Source organism: Pleurodeles waltl, chromosome 1_1 (genome assembly GCF_031143425.1).
Source record: "Pleurodeles waltl isolate 20211129_DDA chromosome 1_1, aPleWal1.hap1.20221129, whole genome shotgun sequence".
Classification (NCBI taxonomy): Eukaryota; Metazoa; Chordata; class Amphibia; order Caudata; family Salamandridae; genus Pleurodeles; species Pleurodeles waltl.
The window spans coordinates 566094165-566111767 of record NC_090436.1 but is presented as its reverse complement, the minus strand read 5'-3'; the positions used below and the strand labels follow the sequence as shown (position 1 = coordinate 566111767).

The window sequence follows — 17603 nt, the reverse complement described above, 5'->3', positions numbered from 1 at the left end:
TTGTTGAGCTGATGCCAAGATTTGAACCTGGTTCTCCAGTTCCAAAATCAGCAACTCTGACCATTACGCCACATCTTCTCCCAATGTAATCAAAAATATTCTGCAAAAGATTATGGGATAGGAGTAAAACCTGCACCACACCGGGTTGAAGCTAATGAATTCAATCAGTCTTACATTTTTACTGTAAAATGATGCCCTCTCTTATAATAGCATGATACTCTACTTTGAAAGGTGTTAGTGTGACCAGTAAGATAATCTAAATTGACACGCCACTTCTGCAAGATATTGGAAGGAGCTCCTAAAAGGTTCTACACCTCTGCTGTTAAGTGCCTAGCATCAAGCGGACGCACACGTATCCAAATTCACAAAGGTATCAGAGTATCTCCATTGAACCTTAATGTAATATTACAGCAGCATGTGTATTAGCATTTTTGAATTAGGGAACAAGCAAAAAATGTTGGTAGACTGTACAGTCAGAAATTTGCAATGAAGGTCATTTATCCTAATATCCACTTGACATGTAAGATTCAGGAAAATTCATTCACATTCCAATATTTAAAGCTAACTTTTTTTTAATCTATTATACATTCCAAAGGTATAGGATTTACCTGTAATTTCCTGAACCTCTATTCCTGCCTTCTTGACTGATCTGTGCTCTGCTTCTGCAAAATAAAACAGATTCATCAAATATAGACAATTAGAATTGAGGTGATTAAATTATTACTATGAAGCCTGTAATAAGGGAGGTCCCTAGCTGGGTGGGGACTGTAACTGTTAGACGTAGTCCCTGATTCTGCAGTCACATAGACAACTAAGTAGTATTTAAGAGGGGACTGTAAATGTTCCTTACACACTGTGACATGAAGTAATTATCCGAGATGGAAAGTTGGCCTCCGTAGCCTCTTCAACTTTCAGGGATAGCATGTTAAGGACTCAAGGCCTAGCTCAAAGGGTGTGGCATTAAGGTTGAGACAAATACAGTTTAAAAAATTGAATAAAGATCAAATGTTCATCGGCGTTATTATTTTATATAAAAAGAAATAACACTTTAAGGACACCTGAAGAACTGGGTTATTAATTTGAAACATGTAGCGGTACCCCTACTAACTTAATCAACAATCTGTGTAACTAAAACGGACTTCCAAGGCAATCTCTGCTCAGCCCCTATTATCTGTGGCACAAACAGAAGGCAGTTATCTAGAGAAATGCATATCAAGTCAAGCAATACCAATAATTTTAAAATCAGAAAAACAACACAAAACATTCCCAAATCAATTTTAAAAAATAGGGAAATGAAATTATCAAAAAGGCACTAAAATGACTAATATCTAATGAGAAGAGTCAGTGCTAATATTTATTTCTTACTCTTAATGCAAAAAGAGCCAATAAAAAGTAATGTGGCAATCAAAAGTATCTGTTTGTGTTGACTGCGACCTATGCACAATTTTAGGCCGCATGCGATGGAGCAGGTGTTGGCTGCACCGATCTTGCCACACCCTACAAACTTTTTACCTTGAGACTTCCAGTGTGGCAAGGTCCAAAGCTGACGCTGATGAGAGTCTGTCAAAGTCGGAAACACTGTTGTCAGGCACCTGCCTTTGGTCATGGCACCAATTCATGAAATCAGAACAAAACTGGATTTTTGAGAAAGATATACCATCGCACCTGAGCCAAGGTTTGTCATTCAGACATGGTCAATTTTTTGATTCTGAAAATCCACCAGTTAGGCAAGGCTGGAAGCTGAAGCTAAGCAAGGCTAGATACTTTACAGTGATGTCAGGCTGAACCAGTTTTCAGTACATCAAAAAGCTTTGAGTCAGACAGATTGTTGCCTTGCCCACTGAGGGTAAAACATTCTTTTGGAAGCCAGAGCAACATGTTTTAGTCTTCCTGATGCAGATACATGGCCTATTTTGTTTAACCTGCAGGGAATGTTTCTCCAGATCACTCCAGCAACAATCATGACCTCAGGACAGGTTTCTAGGCACCAGGTGTTTTTCTACATAGGCATCCTGCAATGTCCAGCCCACCACAGTGGTCAAATCGGTATTGATGTATTGATCAAGAGGTCCTTCTGCTATTGTTTTCCTGGAGCAATAAGACCAAAGGTTAAATACTTATCCCTTGGAGAATTTTTTGAAGTCCATGTGTGACTGCATGAGTTAGGGTTCTTAGGATCTATTTTCTTTACGCTTTTCAGCAAATACTTCTATCCAGATGTTTGTGGTAAGATCCCAATGTAGTCCTGTCTACTAGCCAATGACAGGATAATGCCCTACCCCACACCTTACTACTAACAAGATACCCACCTCCTTTCTCTCTTGGTTTACTCCAAACCTCCTTAGAAGCCTAAAGTCAAGGTGGCTCCAGACTTCCTCCACCTGAAGTAACTCTAGTCCTTGTCCTAGCCACTCCCCTATGGAGATTAAGCATCCTTCCCTATGTCAGGTCAGGGCCAGAACTGGTTTTCCTTCCTGCTGGGAATGGAGCGAGAAAGCCTAGGATAGCCCGAGGAATAAAAGGTGGTAATTTCTGCTGGCCAGATCTGGCATCTCCAGGTCAAAAGAAGAATTGTTAAACCTAATCCTTCGTCAGCTATTCCTGTAGCTAATCATTGCTAAGTGACTACTTGCTATCAACACCCCTGTCTTTCTAGGCCCAGAGACCAGGCCATTCTCTTCTTTGAGCATAATCATAAGGAAATCTGCTTAGAGTGTGCATTGGGCATCTGAGATAGGTCTAAGAGGCAAACCAGTTCTAAGCTGGATTTCTCTCAGGCAGGAAAAACTACACTTACATAATGTTAATTTCCACTAACATGATCAAAATTTACTATCACCATCTGTGCCAAAATGATGGCTACTCATTTGGCTAAGGTTGTGCACTCTTTAGTCAAGATAAAAATGACTCTGTGCCCAACAGGAGCAGCAGGCGATGTATGTGGTTTCCACCTGGCCCTGGTCTGTGTGGATGAATTACTGGAGGACATCACCCTTCTTGTGGCTATAGAGCACGCTCTTGACACAGTACACCATTTCATGATTTCCCATCCCCTGCTGGGAGGCCGTGCTAAAACATATCAAATGTCACAAAAAACAACAGCAGTAACACCATGGCAGGCCACGCTAAAATATCATATGGCACAATAAAGCAGCAGCAGCAACATCGTGGCAGGGTGCATGGAAATAGTGAAAATCTTCAGGTTTGCTAGATGGGACTTAATAGGCATTTCCACTCTTGGGATGTCTGGGTGAGCAGTCATATCAGGTTATTCGAAGAGTTGGCACTAGACTACCACCTCCATACTTCACAATTTACCAATATATATGCAGCTAAGATATCCCCTGGATACTATAGAGAGACTCATTGCAGTTCCTGAAAACAACCCTTTAGACAGTAAATGAATAATGGACACCCTTGGGAAGGGAGGTATGCTCAGGTTAAGTAAATCCCTTGGAATCTACTCACCTGATCTCCTACTACCACTCAGCACCAAGTGGAAGGGGGACGTGGGAGCCCTTGATGATGATAAGTGAACTGAGGATAAAATGTCACCTAGGATATTGGTGATATCTATGCATTTTTGTCTCATTCAGTTTAAATATTTCCATAAATTTTACTACTCTCTCTCTCTGCTCTGGTGAATGGGATGTGCTATTAGCCCCGAATGCTTTGGTGCAATTCCTTGGGGACTTTCTACCACAAAAGAGCAATAAGGATAGAGTCCAACTGTAAAAATAGTCTTTGAGGGAAGATGGCCAAGGAGTTCTGTAGCATGTACAGGCACCAAGGTAATTTTGGTGATGGCTAAACTGCCCATCAAGGTGAGTGGCAATGTGTTCCAGAATAGAACCAACTTCCTCAAGTCCCAATTACCTTCCCCAGATTAAGATCGAGCTGTAATTTCTGAGTGTGTGCAACTCTGATCCCTAAATATCAGACACAGGACATCTCCCATTGCAGGCCCATGTTAGGCAATTGCTCGAGCAGGACTGATGCCAGTGTGCAAGGGGGAACACCAACGATTTGCCCCTATTGAGCTGTGGTCCGGATTTGTTCTAAAACTCCTTCAATAACTGCAATAGTACTGGCATGGCTTCGCAAAGGGAGGACAAGTAGAACATTGCATCATCTGCATATCACAAGATGACATGGCAGTTGGCCCTCGTTCGTATCCCCCATTTCAGCGTCTCTCGTCACGTCCATACTGCCAAGGGTTCTATCACTACCGTGAATAGAAGCGGGGAGAGTGGACAGCCTTGACGAGTACCCTAATCAAGTGTCCATGGTTCTGAAAGGTACCTCCCCACGCGCACTCTGGCACGAGGTTTGGTGCAGAGCAAGCGCACCCTCCCGCTAAACTGAGGTCCAAATCCCATGATATGCAGAACCTTCAGGAGGTACCCCAGTCCATGGTATTAAACGCTTTTTCCAAATCAATAGCTACTAGAGCCATTTCCTCCTGCCAGTGTTGGACTTCATGTAACACATTAGTCAATCAACGTAGGTTGAAGCTGGTGCTATGCCGTGGTATGAATCCGCATTGGACTTCATACACGAGGGATGACATATGTACTGATAAACAAGTAGCAATCGCTTTACATAGGACTTTCGTGTCCGAGTTTATCATTGTGAAGGGGCTGTAGGGGGATGGATCAGTCTCCTCGCTGACCGGTTTGAGAAGCATGCAAATTTCCCATTCCCTCAGGGACTGTGGTAGCATACGCATTTCACTGACCTATAAGAGGACCTACAACAGCCTCAGTGTCAGAGTCGAAGCAAATGGTTGATAGTACTCAGGTGGGAAGCCATCTCCACCAGGGACCTTTTGAGAATGGGAGTGCTTGTAGCCCCACCCTAAGTTCCTCCAGTGTGTGGTGTGTGTGTGGGGCGTCTATGGTCTGAACGACAACTGGGTCCAATCTAGGGAGACCCACATCACCAAAAAGGGCGCATACCGTTGGTTGATACTATGATCTGCTGCACAGAATCGCAGTCGGTCCCAGAGAACACCCATTTGTCTACGGCTCTGAACTTCCTGTCTTTGTAGGTCTGGTGTGACTGGAAAAGCACCCTGTATCCTAGTCAGTTCCGTCTCTTCACTTCGTATATCAGCCTGAAGCTGCCAACATACACCACACGTAAGGCCTAGACAGGCACCCCTCACAGCCACCTTGAATGCTTCCTAATCTGTTGACATATGTGCAGTGGATCCCCAATTTGTGTCCAGATACTCAGTGAGGGCTTTTACTAGGGACTCGCAACCCACTGTATCTTAAGGAATTTCTGTCGGCAACCGTCTGAGGAGTGGTCGGATAAAAATCAAGGGCCCAACAACTTGATCCACTTCAAATGGGACCTGCCCTGTCCAAAGTAAATTTTAGGTGACACCTGGAAAGGCCCCAGTCTTTGTACCCCTAGTCAGGCTGGCACCAAACCGAGTTGGAGGAAAGCTACCTACTTAACTAGTTTTGAGTGACCACAGAGAAGGGTTGCTCATTACCCTGTCCACACAAGGGGAGAAGGGATTTTCCGTCTTGGATTTTTAGAGTGAGGGACACTGTTGGATTATTTGGCCATATAGAAACTGATAAGAAAGTGGGAAGGGTTGCCCCTAGGAACTTTTACGCCATTGGTTAGGGAGTGCCTAGGAGTCACGCCCACACACTGGCTGGTGCCAGGCATAAATATGGCACCCCAAGGCCCCATCTTTAGAACACTTTCTGGACTTGCGGATGATCAAAATAGGTGTGGACATCCTGTCTGAAACTTTTGAGAAGCCCTGAAGAACTTACCTGCTCCCCCCCTTGTACACAGGACAAACAAGTGGACTCCAAGGATCAGCTGGCTGACCTCCTATGTGGCTACAGCGACACAAGCTGCAAGAGACCTTTTTCCTGAAGTGGTTAGCTGACCACTTACAAATGGACCTGGATTTGACTTTGTTGTTGGCCTTCAACTGACACCTTGAGCCTATCATGTGCCTTCCTTAAAGTTCTGAGTCCCTCAGAAGTCTACTCCTCTGGTTGTTTTGGGCACCAGAAGAATGTTTGTAAGCTTTTGAGATCTTCTACTGCAGGGTTGCAGCAGGACCAGCTGGAAAAATGTATCTGACCAGATGTTCCACAGCATCAAATTGAATTTCAGTTTTGTCTTGCTCAAAGCTCCCTGCACCTCTGAAAAACGAATAAGTTCCAGTCTTTGTGGAAATTTAGAATTGTTTCAGTGAGAAATCTCCAAAGCTCCAAAGTGACATGCTTCAGATATTCAGCCTGTGGTTCCACAGCAGTAGTTACACTTTCAGCTGTATCCCGCCTTTTTTTAACCTTGTGGTTTCAAGACCTTCACAGGAACCAGTCAGCTTGATGCATCCAACTGAAGCTCAATGGCAGTTAGCCTCAAATCGCACATAGGTCCTAGTCTACTGTTTCCATAGAGTTTCATTGGTGATTTGTGCTTTTTGGTGTTACTTCTACTTAAAAAAATAAAAAACATATATATATCTTGTTCCTCTTACTGGATTTTTTTCATCTTTGTGTCATTTTATCTATTACATTGTGCTCTTTTTGTAAAATTCAGTTTGGAATTTTGTATTGCTTAATGTTTTGACTTTATGATTATTTTGGTACTTTGCACATTGCTATAAGTTGTGCCATAGCTACCAGGGGGCGAGTTTGGGTTAATTTAGTGACTTTAAAGGATCACCCTGAAAAGAAGTATTATTCCTTGAGGTGGGCAACTGCCCCCAAACCAAATAATAATTCACTTTCTTACATCGCTTGTGTATGCATGTAGGTGTAGCAGCCATCTTGTAATACTTTTTGTTAAAGAGAAATATCAAATCATTTAAGGTGACTACAGCATATGCGTGCATGCTGAGGCCATTTAAAAAGTATTTTTATTTTGTTTGTTTGCACTTTTGTGCATGCAAGTGCAATGCCCATCTTTGAAAAATGTTACTTCTAGCAATAAAAAGAACATTCAAAGAGAGGCACCTTTAATGCAGCTAAATGTGCAGCAAACATATTTTTACTTTATTTTAAATTTATTGTTCCAAGATGGCCGTCTCGGGAATAGTAAAAGAAAAAAAAAAATTATGAATTGGATGCTGCTCACTGAGGAGAACATGAATGTCCTGGTTTCAAGTGTCGCTGTCAGCCCTGTGAACTAATAAAAAAATGTAAAAAACTGCATAGCTGGAGGGAGGAAAAATGACAGTGCAGGTGCTGAAAAGTGAGTGGCCAAACGGCAGTGTGCAGCTGCTTAGCCCTCAAACACATAACATTCCAAAAAAAAATAATAATAATGATGGAGATCAAGCAAGGGTAGGGAGGGATAGAGAGCAATAAATATGCAGAGAGGAGGCTGAAAAAAAGAGACAGTGTGAGGAAAGCGGTGTACGCCCATGTTGTGATGAAGCACATCGAAAAAATAAGTCCCATCACGTCAACACTGAAAGATAGAAATCTAATCAGAATTAATGTGAATAAAACCTGGGGGAGAGGGGGCAAACAAATGATCATGCTTGAAAGACATTGAATAAGGGACAGGAAAAAAGAGACACACAAGAATCATCACCATGGAGCTAATCCAAATCACACCCTGTTTATTGAACTGTATAGAACACCAGACAAGTAAACAACTCAAAAGTCTTAGTGGTGCTGGATCTCTACTCAAGCAGGCCACAGTCTAGAAAGTGTCAAAGTGGTGTAACAAAAGGCCCCCGCAGTGTGGGGTGGCACCTGAGCTCCAGGGGCCCCCTCAGCACAGTACACTGTACCTGGGTGGCAGGCCCTTGACTGGGTCTGGGGGAGGGGGCCCCCCTCCAGGTACTTTTTTAGGGAGGCCCCCTCAAGTTTCATTACGCCATTGCTTCTTCCATAAGGTAGCTATTGATAGGGTGGGAGTGTGCCTGGGAGCTTTCAGGCTAACAAATTCAGTAGTAGGGAAAGCCAGCAGAGCTTCAATGCAGCAATATGCCTAATTCTAGTCTGTAAGAAAAGGTTAGCATATAGGTCAATGTTCAGAATCAACAAAGGTCTGAGACTATGTAGCTCTTCAAAATGCTTGCCTGGGGCTAAAGGTTTATTCACAAGCAGAGGCAGTGGGCAGCTACTTACTTTCAGTGAGTGACAATGTATCCCAAAACTTTGAAGTTCCAACCACTTCGGCTTCTCTCGTTATAGCTTAATTGCTTCCATATTATACAGTGGGTTTGGTACTTATGTGTCAAATGTGAGGTACACTATCTGGGAACATGTAGTAGTGGAAAATATTATATATTTCTCATTAGATATCAGACACATTAATTTAACACAAAGGAGCCCTGCTTCCTACAGGTCACTGGACTTGGTTGAAAAAAGGAAGCCAGTAAGCACCACTTGAGTACAACAAAGAACATCAAAAGTTATATAAGTGCTACCACTAGCCATGATGAGGGTAAAATGGGTAAAGGAGAACTACCTCCTCAAAAATTCAAGGGAAGGAGACCAATTTAGGTAACTAATTTGCAGTGTGGAGGGTACCTTCTGATAACACTCTACGAAACTCTGCCAAAACAGGTACATTTACGGGAACAACTGGGAACAGTTGGTCAAATTGTTGGGGACGTTCTACAAAACGTCAACACATCTGTGACATTAAATTTTGGGTGGTACTTTTACTTTTTCTCTTTACTTTCCACAAGTCTAGGTAGCTCACTCAATTTTTTACCCCTGTGTTGTCTCCATCAACACAGGCATTATTAGAGAATGGTGTTCACTTGCTGTAAATGGCAAACGTGTGCCCCAACACAAACAAAAAAACACAGATCAGGGCACATGCTAAATATTGTGAGGTGAACTGGAGATGCACTCTAGGCTGGATTTGCACAAGGAGAACTACCTTCAATGGAAAAAGTTACTTATTTTGGTAGTAATTTTTCAGTTGGATACATAATATTCCTGCAGATTCCTCACCTTATGAATTCTCCTTCCAGTCTGCAGACTCGTTCTGAAAATGTCTCTACAGAAATGTAGCTTCAGGACTAGCAGACAGCACTATCCAGCCATGACTCCACTTCTTGACTTGACAATGACCCAACCACAGTGCTCACATTAGTTCCTGTTAGACCTAGCACCCTTGATGTGGTTTCCCCTACCTTTTTGCCTCTGCCGCCTGTATTTTTGACTGTGTGCTGGATTTCGTTTTTGCTGGTTTTTGGTACTCTGGGCACTTCACTGCTGACCAATGCTAAAGTACAAGTGCTCCCTGTGTAAATTGTGATTATGATTGGTTATCCATGATTGGCATATTTGATTCACTAGTAAATCCCTAGTATAGTGCATCATGTGTGCAGAGGGTCTGTATATCAAATGCTATTATTGGGCCTGCAGCACTGATTATGCCACTGACTTGAGTAGCCCTCTAAACATGTCTCAGATCTGCTATTGCAGTCTCTGTGTGTGCAGTTTTAAACTGCTATGTCGACTTGGCGAGTGCACCCACTTGCTAGGCCCAAACCTTCCCTTTTAGAACATGTAATGCACCCCTAAGGTAGGTCCTAGGTAGACCAATGGGCAGGGTGCAGTGTATTTAAAAGTTAGGACATGTACTGGTGTGTTTTACATGTCCTGATAGTGAAATACTGCCAAATTCGTTTTTCAGTATTGCAAGACTTATCTGTCCCATAAGTTAACATGGGGATTACCTTTACCTTTTAAGGGTAATTTCCCACTGGGAGCTGAGAGAGATATGGAATTTGGAGTCTCTGAACTCACAAATTAAAAATACATCTTTTGGTAAAGTTGATTTTTAGATTGTGAACTTGATAATGCCACTTTTAGAAAGTTTGCATTTCCTTGCTTAACCATTCTGTGCCTCTGCCTGGCTGCTGAATACATATCTAGGTCAGAGTGACAGTTGGGCTGTTTGTGAATTCACTCTAGACAGTAACACAAAGGGAGCTGAGGTGTGTCCTGCATGTCCTGATGGGTCTTCCTGGGCTAGAGTGGAGGGATGAGCTGACACGTGCACCTGAATAGGGCTGTGCCTGCCCTTACACAATGAAACCTGACTCTGCAGTGGTGCCTGTGCCCCCGTGGCGTGACCACGAGCCCAAGAGGTCGCCCCATTGTGTCTTGACTCACCGTATTCATCGACCCCGCCGGAATGTAAGGAACGGACGCCTTGCCACTGATGCCGCATCACTTCCCCTGCCTCGCAGTAAGGAATCAACGCATCACCTCCCCGGTAACAGTAAGGAACCAAAGCCAAACTGGCTCTAGCGACACCTCACCTTCCTGACTCCATGCAACGTCTTTGTTTTATCGTTTTCAAAGGTACTGTACCTAGGGTCCATGCGACTCCGTGACCGGCGCTGCACTTTCTCGCAAGTGACGTTGGAATCTTGTGAACGACTTCGTAGACGTCATTGTGATAGTCCCGCTTGAAGCTATTGTGTTTCTAAGTGCTTTGTGGGAATTTAATCTTTGAAAATTCATATCTTTGCTTGTGCATGATGGATTTTTGTCATTTTGGTCTTGATTTACTCAGATAAATATTGGCTATTGTTCTAAACTGGTGCAGAGTACTTTTGTGGTGGTTTCACTGAGTTACTGTGTGTGTGTGAATACAAATACTTAGCACATTACCTCTGAGATAAGCCTGACTGCTTGTGCCAAGGGTGTGAGCAGGGTATATCATAGGTGAGTGACGCCCTTTCTAGAGTGAGGGTCCCTACTTGGACAGGGTGCAAACTATTGCCAACAAGAGACCCCATTTCTAACTGTTACTAATACTTTTTCTGTGCCACCTTGAGTCATGCAGAGAGAAGCTGAGGGAGCTTTAACTGTGCAGCACATAATGTATTTTCATACCATGACATCTTAGTCAACACACAACTAACTAACAGGTGAGGAGGCAGAGTAGTGAGTAATCTAAGGAAAGATTGTGTATCCACCAGAAATATTATTACCAAAGTTAAATAAATGCTCCATCTGATGGAGACATTTTCCTCAAGAGTCCATACCTTATAAATGAGTAACACCTCCTAGGAGGTGGGATTGAATAATGAAGGTTAACCAAGGAAATCATGCAACACATTTTGGCCTAAATTTGTGTCATTGAGTGCCAGAGACATGAGGCAGTGGTGCTCCCCAAATGTTTAAATGAATGATTATCTGAAGGAAGATTTCTATAGCATTCAGATATCTCATTTCTGTATGTACACAGAATTTATGTGTATGTAAAATGTATTTGCCTGGTTCAAAAAAGAAAACAGGAGTGCATTTTACATGCATAAGTATAATCTACATTTGCATTGGAACTCTGTTTACATTGCAAGAAAATGACCAGTACCGTTGTAATGTCATAGGAGTGTGTGGGGATAGCAATGCAAGACTGCTCCCTCAAAAAAGCAACTTTTAATCAGATCTGAAAATTTACGAAACAGAAACACCTAAGACCAAGTGCTGTTATTTCAATCAAGCCTAAGTCATGGACAAGCTTAAGGAAAAATATATATTTTTGCTTTTCCTAAAACATGAGCTCTTCCCCAATGAATAAAATATGAACTCTGCTTTTTGAATATCGCTATCTGCATGTGCCTACTCAGGACCTACAGCAGGGTATGTGGATAACTTTTTTGTTGCTATGAGTGACTTGCTTTCAAATTAACAAAATATGCCATGTATAATCTATGGACCTAATTCAAGAAAACATATATGAATTAGCCCAAATATTTAAATTATGCACAGGTGTTCGCATACGTAAGAGCTTCTCAGCTCTGGTCCATACCAGAGTTTTGTCTCTAAACATGAAGAATGCTGTCAAGCATGAAGCCAAGCAACTATGTGTTCTTTATAGTGGCAGGTTTGCACTCCATGGAAGAGAGGGACACAAGCCACTTTTGCACAGAAGATGAATTTCTTAAGAGAGACTAGAAGAAATTCTGTTTTCATGGTGGTGAGTTGATATCCACATTTGAATTCTTGCCATGGTCTTAGAAAGAAGGGGATGTCGTCCAGAGAGGAGACTTTCAGGTAGATCTGGGTATCATTGGGATACAGGTGGAAGAATATCACAGAGCGCCTAAGGATCTCACACAGTGGGTCAATATAAAGTATCAACATGGTTAGTGAGAGGCCTGAACCTTGAGGAATCCTTATTTTAGGCTGACTTGGTTTGGATATGGAGCTCACTGTTTTCACTACATGTGAACAGTTTGTCAGAAAGGAGCTGAACCAGTCAAGACCTACCTCCTCTATGCTGACAGATTTCTCAGGATGCTGAATAAGGCACTGTTAATGATTGTATCAAAGGCAGCCGAGACATCGAAGAGAACAAGTTGATGTGAGTTTTGAAGTACCAGATGTAGAGTGAGTTATCAACTAAATCTAGAACTGCAGTCTAAATGCTTTACTCTTGTCTGAAGCTAGTCTGGAAGGTGTCTAGGAAGTTGTTTATATGGATGTGAGGTGGAAGTTGAAAGCTTTTATCAACTACCTTAAGAAGGGTAGAGAATGGAGTTAAAAGTGCAGAGGGTTGGTATAAGGTGTACAGTGTTCTGTGCCTTTCCGTGTTTCTTTGAGGTTGACTCAGGGCAATTCAAGAGTTATGTGCAAGAATGAACAACACATGAAAAATGTATGATGGGCACAGTAAAGTATTGGAAATGGAAAGGAGTACAGTGATGGACAAATCTTTCAGTCAAAAGTCTCGGCATGTTCATGAAGCAAACTCCGGTTGAGTGCGAAGAACAGCAAATTGTACTCTAAGCTGGGAAAACAATTCCACAAAGGAGATTCACCAAAGCGTCAGCATGAGTGTTGAGTTGAACAGTAAAGGGAGAGAGAAAGTTACATTTTGGAGCAGCAAGGACCAGTAAAGACCTGAAGGAATCGGATTACACTAAACCCACCGAAGAGTTGCAGCAAGAAGACCTGGTGAACTGAAAATTATTGGATGGGACTCTCCAATTTACAACTCTTTCAACATTAAAAGTTCCTTTTTGGAAGTGTTTTTCAAATTGACCTTTGGCATACTGGGCAGAGTAATTTTCTTAGAGAAAGGAAATGTAGACTTGCCATCAATCCCCTTGCCACGACTCTACCAAGCTATCTTCACTCTGCCAGCTGCACTTCAAGCAAAACATTAGGAACATCCTGTGCTGAAAAACCCTGAAAAAATACTCTTGGACAGCAAGACATCATAGGCTGTGGTGCAGTGCTGCAGCTTCGATATCCAGTGAAGGGCATGAAAAAAGAGACTGACGTCAGGATGTAGGTTGCCATCTTACATGGCTCCATGATGTCACAGGTGGAGGAATATCTATAGCCATGACATGTCAAGAGCCATGTGATGTTACCACACAGTGCTGGGGAAGTATTACAAATGTTTATGGATATAGTAGGGCACCTGGGAGGATTCACAAGTTAAGGAATCTGCGAGTAGACCCATCTAACTAAAATAGGAAGATACACTCACTCTCAGGGCAACATTTTTCAGTCACTCACATTCATTATTTTGAGACAAACCCTCACAACAAGAGAGGGTGGGCTGAAAATTCACAAGGGAAAAGACATCCCTGAAAAAAGGATTAGAAAGAAAGTACTCACTGTGATTTATGAAAAACACATTTATTGTTTAAGGGTAAAAGGTTAGAGTTTCTATACTTGGCCACTCACCACAGATATAAGATTCCATATCTATAAAAGGATGAGCAGGCTGCGGTAATGCCACAACTCTGAAACTTTCAATCATACCATATCTGCAAATCTGTTTTTATGAGGGTACTAATATGAAGGATGTTTCATGTGGGAAAAGGTATTACCACTTTCCTGATGCAGTAATTCAACTATTATATAGTTAGAAAAATCATGCTAAAAGCTTGTAAAACCAATTTCTGCATATTTAGCAACAATGTGTATACTCCTAGGAGTCTCAAAATGAGGGCTAAATTATTACAACGCTTCACAACAGTAGGGCTAGGTAGAGCTGTAGATATTTCTATTTTTTCTTATCTGATGTCCTGTGGTGAATTCTCTCAAAAACATAGCCTAGACAACAAATTGGCACAGTGATTCGTCCAAGTGTGGTATGTAAAAAATACTCTTTAGCTTTCACAACAGTCTTTTAAATGTGTTAATTGAATGGCAGAGAGCAAGAAACGCCTGACCAGTGCACTCAAGCTATAACAGGCAGACATTACCGTGGACCCAAGACAAAGGTTGACAACAGCAGAAGGTGAATATGAAGATATGAGCCTGTATTAACTAAAACAGTGTTGAGCAACAATCAATACAAGCTGATACAGTCAGCAGGTTCCGAAGGATGTATCTTATTGAGAAAATCCTAAAACTATACCATGACATGCAGTCTGCTCACTGTGGTAGGTAGGTGGGATTAGAGGTCACTTATGTCATGTGGTAAGAATCTGCTAGCCTCTGAAATGTAGTGCGCAAAAGGATCTGTGCCTTGAAAGCACAACTGTGATGTCTATGCTCACGCTACTTAGATGCATAAAAGGTGGACACATCTTTATGGTAATACAGTTTGTTCTGTTGCTTGCTAAAAATATACCTGCATTTGTATTTACATAGTGCTTACTACCCCGACGGGGTGTTTAAACTTTACGGTGAGTAGCATGCTACCCTGGAACCCGAGGTTAGCCATTAATCTAGTGGTTCTTGTGATTAGTCATTTGCTCTCAAGTAAATATATTGCATGCATGTACTACAGTTATTTAGTGATAGATTTTATTAATACCAGTTGGGTGTGCTCATTAGTGGGAGCTATCTGGTTTCAGATTAATGTTTGGTGAGATAGGCTGGCGGAGAGTAGGTAATGTTAGTGTTTTTAAGAGTAGAAGGTGTGATCTATGAAATGAGGTGTCAGCCAATTGCAGAATTTCAATAAGAATGATTAGAGCAGACAAGCATGAGACTGAGATAAGACTTATACTCAGAAAAATAAAGCATGCAGAGTAATGAAGGTAAGAGGAGGGTCACTCTGGAAAAGGAAAGGAAGGGAATCAAGTGGAAGTAGGTTAAGGTCAATTTTTCATGCAGGGCTTTGGAGGGAGGCTTTTAGATAGCAAGCAGTCAGAGGATGTAAGCTGTAAAAAAGAAACAACATTATACATAGTGCTACATGTCTGGGACGGCCAGCATGAACATGATTCCGAGTATACACATTGTTTACACATTAAGATACCCAGCCTGTTGTGTGCCAAGCATAGGACTGCCGTTTTTAACATAGTCTGGAGTATCCTAAACATGGTACAGGGTCTGTAAGCTGCACAATAGGAGTTAACACCAAAAAAGAAGGCCTCATTTAAAGATGTACCCTCACAATTCTGTAATTAAAGGTTTTTTCAATCACTCACAAAAAATAGTTATTTGGCATTGGTTGAGGGTGTCTCACCAATGCGCAGTCAGATTTATACCCTGTCACCTAGTCCCATACAATCCCATGTTGTGTGTTTTTGAGGCCATTGTAGTATATGTATTAAACAGATAAGCGAAGCAGCAGAGTGATGGAGGCCTGAGGGTTCCATTTTGAAAGCGCCTGGCCTGTTTCTGTGCAGAAGAAGGGGATGATGTTGTTTGTTTCAGAAGAGATGCAGGCGGGAGAAGACCTAGACAGTGGAGTGAGGACAAGGAGGCAAGGCTCCTATAAAAAGTGGTCCTTTTTGCTGGGAGGAGATGCTGATTAGTCTTCCAGTCGGACTGCCACTAGGTGGCTGTAGAGGGCAAAGGGGGGTGGAGGGGCTGCAGTCTTTGTTGTTCAGTGTGAGGAGGATCATTTAAGTAAAAACCACCCTAGCCAGGAACAGCCACCGTCACTGTGGATGTTAATGGCCAGGATAGGACAGTTCAGATAAAGTCTCCAAAAAGAATTAGGCGAACATGGGGTGGGCATGAAGATCTGTGAAGCACATGTTCCATTGATGAGTCAGGATCTCTTACTGTCAAAAGACTCAAACTAGAGTGAGACAGGAGGTATGTTATGAACATGTAAAGTTAGAGTAGATTCTGCATCTGGTGCTATGGAAAAAGAGAAGTGAGCGTCAGGTACATGGTTGTTTCCAATTAGATTGACCATCTTTTTACATTACTGGGTACCTCTAAAATCCTTAGCATTTAGTAGAGCACCCTAAGAGTGCAGCACAAATGAGAAAATACAAAAACAGCATTTAAATTACAAATCTTAAATACCAGGAAAAAACATACTTTCCGTAGGAGCAAATTTCCACACAGTTTTTGCATGTGCATCTCCAACGTACACTGTACCATCTTCAGAGGCAACTACATCATGAGGCATGTCGAAGCTCTACAAAATGAAATGCACACACATGTTTAGGTGATTTTCCTAACAATAGTGTCAGCGTTTCTTTTAAAAAGCAAATGTATACACACACATCCACACATTCACTACAAAGAAATGCATCTGGATAAAAGATAATCTTCCGGTTTTAAAAGAAAAATACAAATAGGCTGCAACGATTTGGTCTTTGTAAACACTCGAAATGACACAAATGTTTTGTGCTCATTTAGGGCGTCTAAGATAAAGAAAAAGAAAGGTGGCGAACTAGAGAGATAGAGAGGACCTGGAGGAACCTTTAGTAAAATGGTTAAATTAACAATACAAGAGATACTCTAGACCTCCCTACCACAGTCTTATCTTCATCCGGGCTTTCAAAAATAATCAAAAACACTGAAACCCAAAGGTGAAGGTAAACCTGTGGCAGGATTTACACCACAAGGTATCATTCTTGAAGCACCGACCGCCCCTAACACCTCCGCACCTGTGCTTCTGATGAGTGCTGGCCAGCAGTACTGCACCAGTCTTTCGCTATTTTTAATATGCCCTGGTGGAATTCAAATGTGCTTGCCTGTAAGATACCATGGAGTCTGTTAATGATCAACTGCCACTCCAACTCCAGCAACTCCAGCATGTAACAAAAAGGTAAAAGACCTTTGATGTTGTGGAGGGGTGGGGGCGAACATTTGTTGTACTAATGCCTATAATTGCAACTACTGATGTCGCCTTGCCTTCCATTAATGAAGTACTTTTTTTCTAAAAAGACTTCATGTGTCAACTCAATTTACCATATAACCAGTCCTGCTAACTGACATGGCGCCACCATGTCACATGATTTCGGCTCCTTTCGCATGGTCACACAGTGAGGAGCCAAAGCCACACGGTGGCAGACATTGTGAGTTGGAAACTCCTGTAACAAGCATTTTCAACTCACATTGTGTTCAAGGCTGAGCCCAGCTGATGTCTATTGGGGTTTTACCACCTCCTCAGGACATCAGAGGCAGCCCCCTAATCGTTTTTAGGGGGTTTAGGGGCTAATATGGCTCATGGGCAGTAACCAGCCCAAAGCCCCGCTCCCTACATTAATAGCCACATCCCCTCAGAAGCACTTTCAGAGATTATGGACTTAAGGTCCCGTCCCCTCCTCAAGCCCTGCACCCTCCTTGGTGAAGAAACACAAACCATTGTCCTTTGGTGTTAAATAGCAGAAAGAAGGTGATACACATCCAGTAGCTCCCCAGTTCATCCAGCTGCCCAGGAAACAGGTTCAAACCACAGCTTTGCCAAATGAGACTATTCTG

At 42.3% G+C, this 17603-nt stretch overlaps 1 protein-coding gene across 15 annotated transcripts in view; it reads right to left on the bottom strand.

Annotated features, from left to right (window-relative positions):
- Positions 1-17603, bottom strand: part of PAM (peptidylglycine alpha-amidating monooxygenase) — a 1007326-nt gene that overhangs the window by 40603 nt on the left and 949120 nt on the right. For all 15 annotated transcript variants that reach the window (XM_069226162.1, XM_069226060.1, XM_069226139.1 and 12 more), the window contains 2 exons: positions 16212-16311; positions 609-662 (listed from right to left, as the gene is read on the bottom strand). In XM_069226162.1, the coding sequence (XP_069082263.1) occupies positions 609-662; positions 16212-16311 (154 nt within the window). The remainder of the gene's footprint in view (positions 1-608; positions 663-16211; positions 16312-17603) is intronic.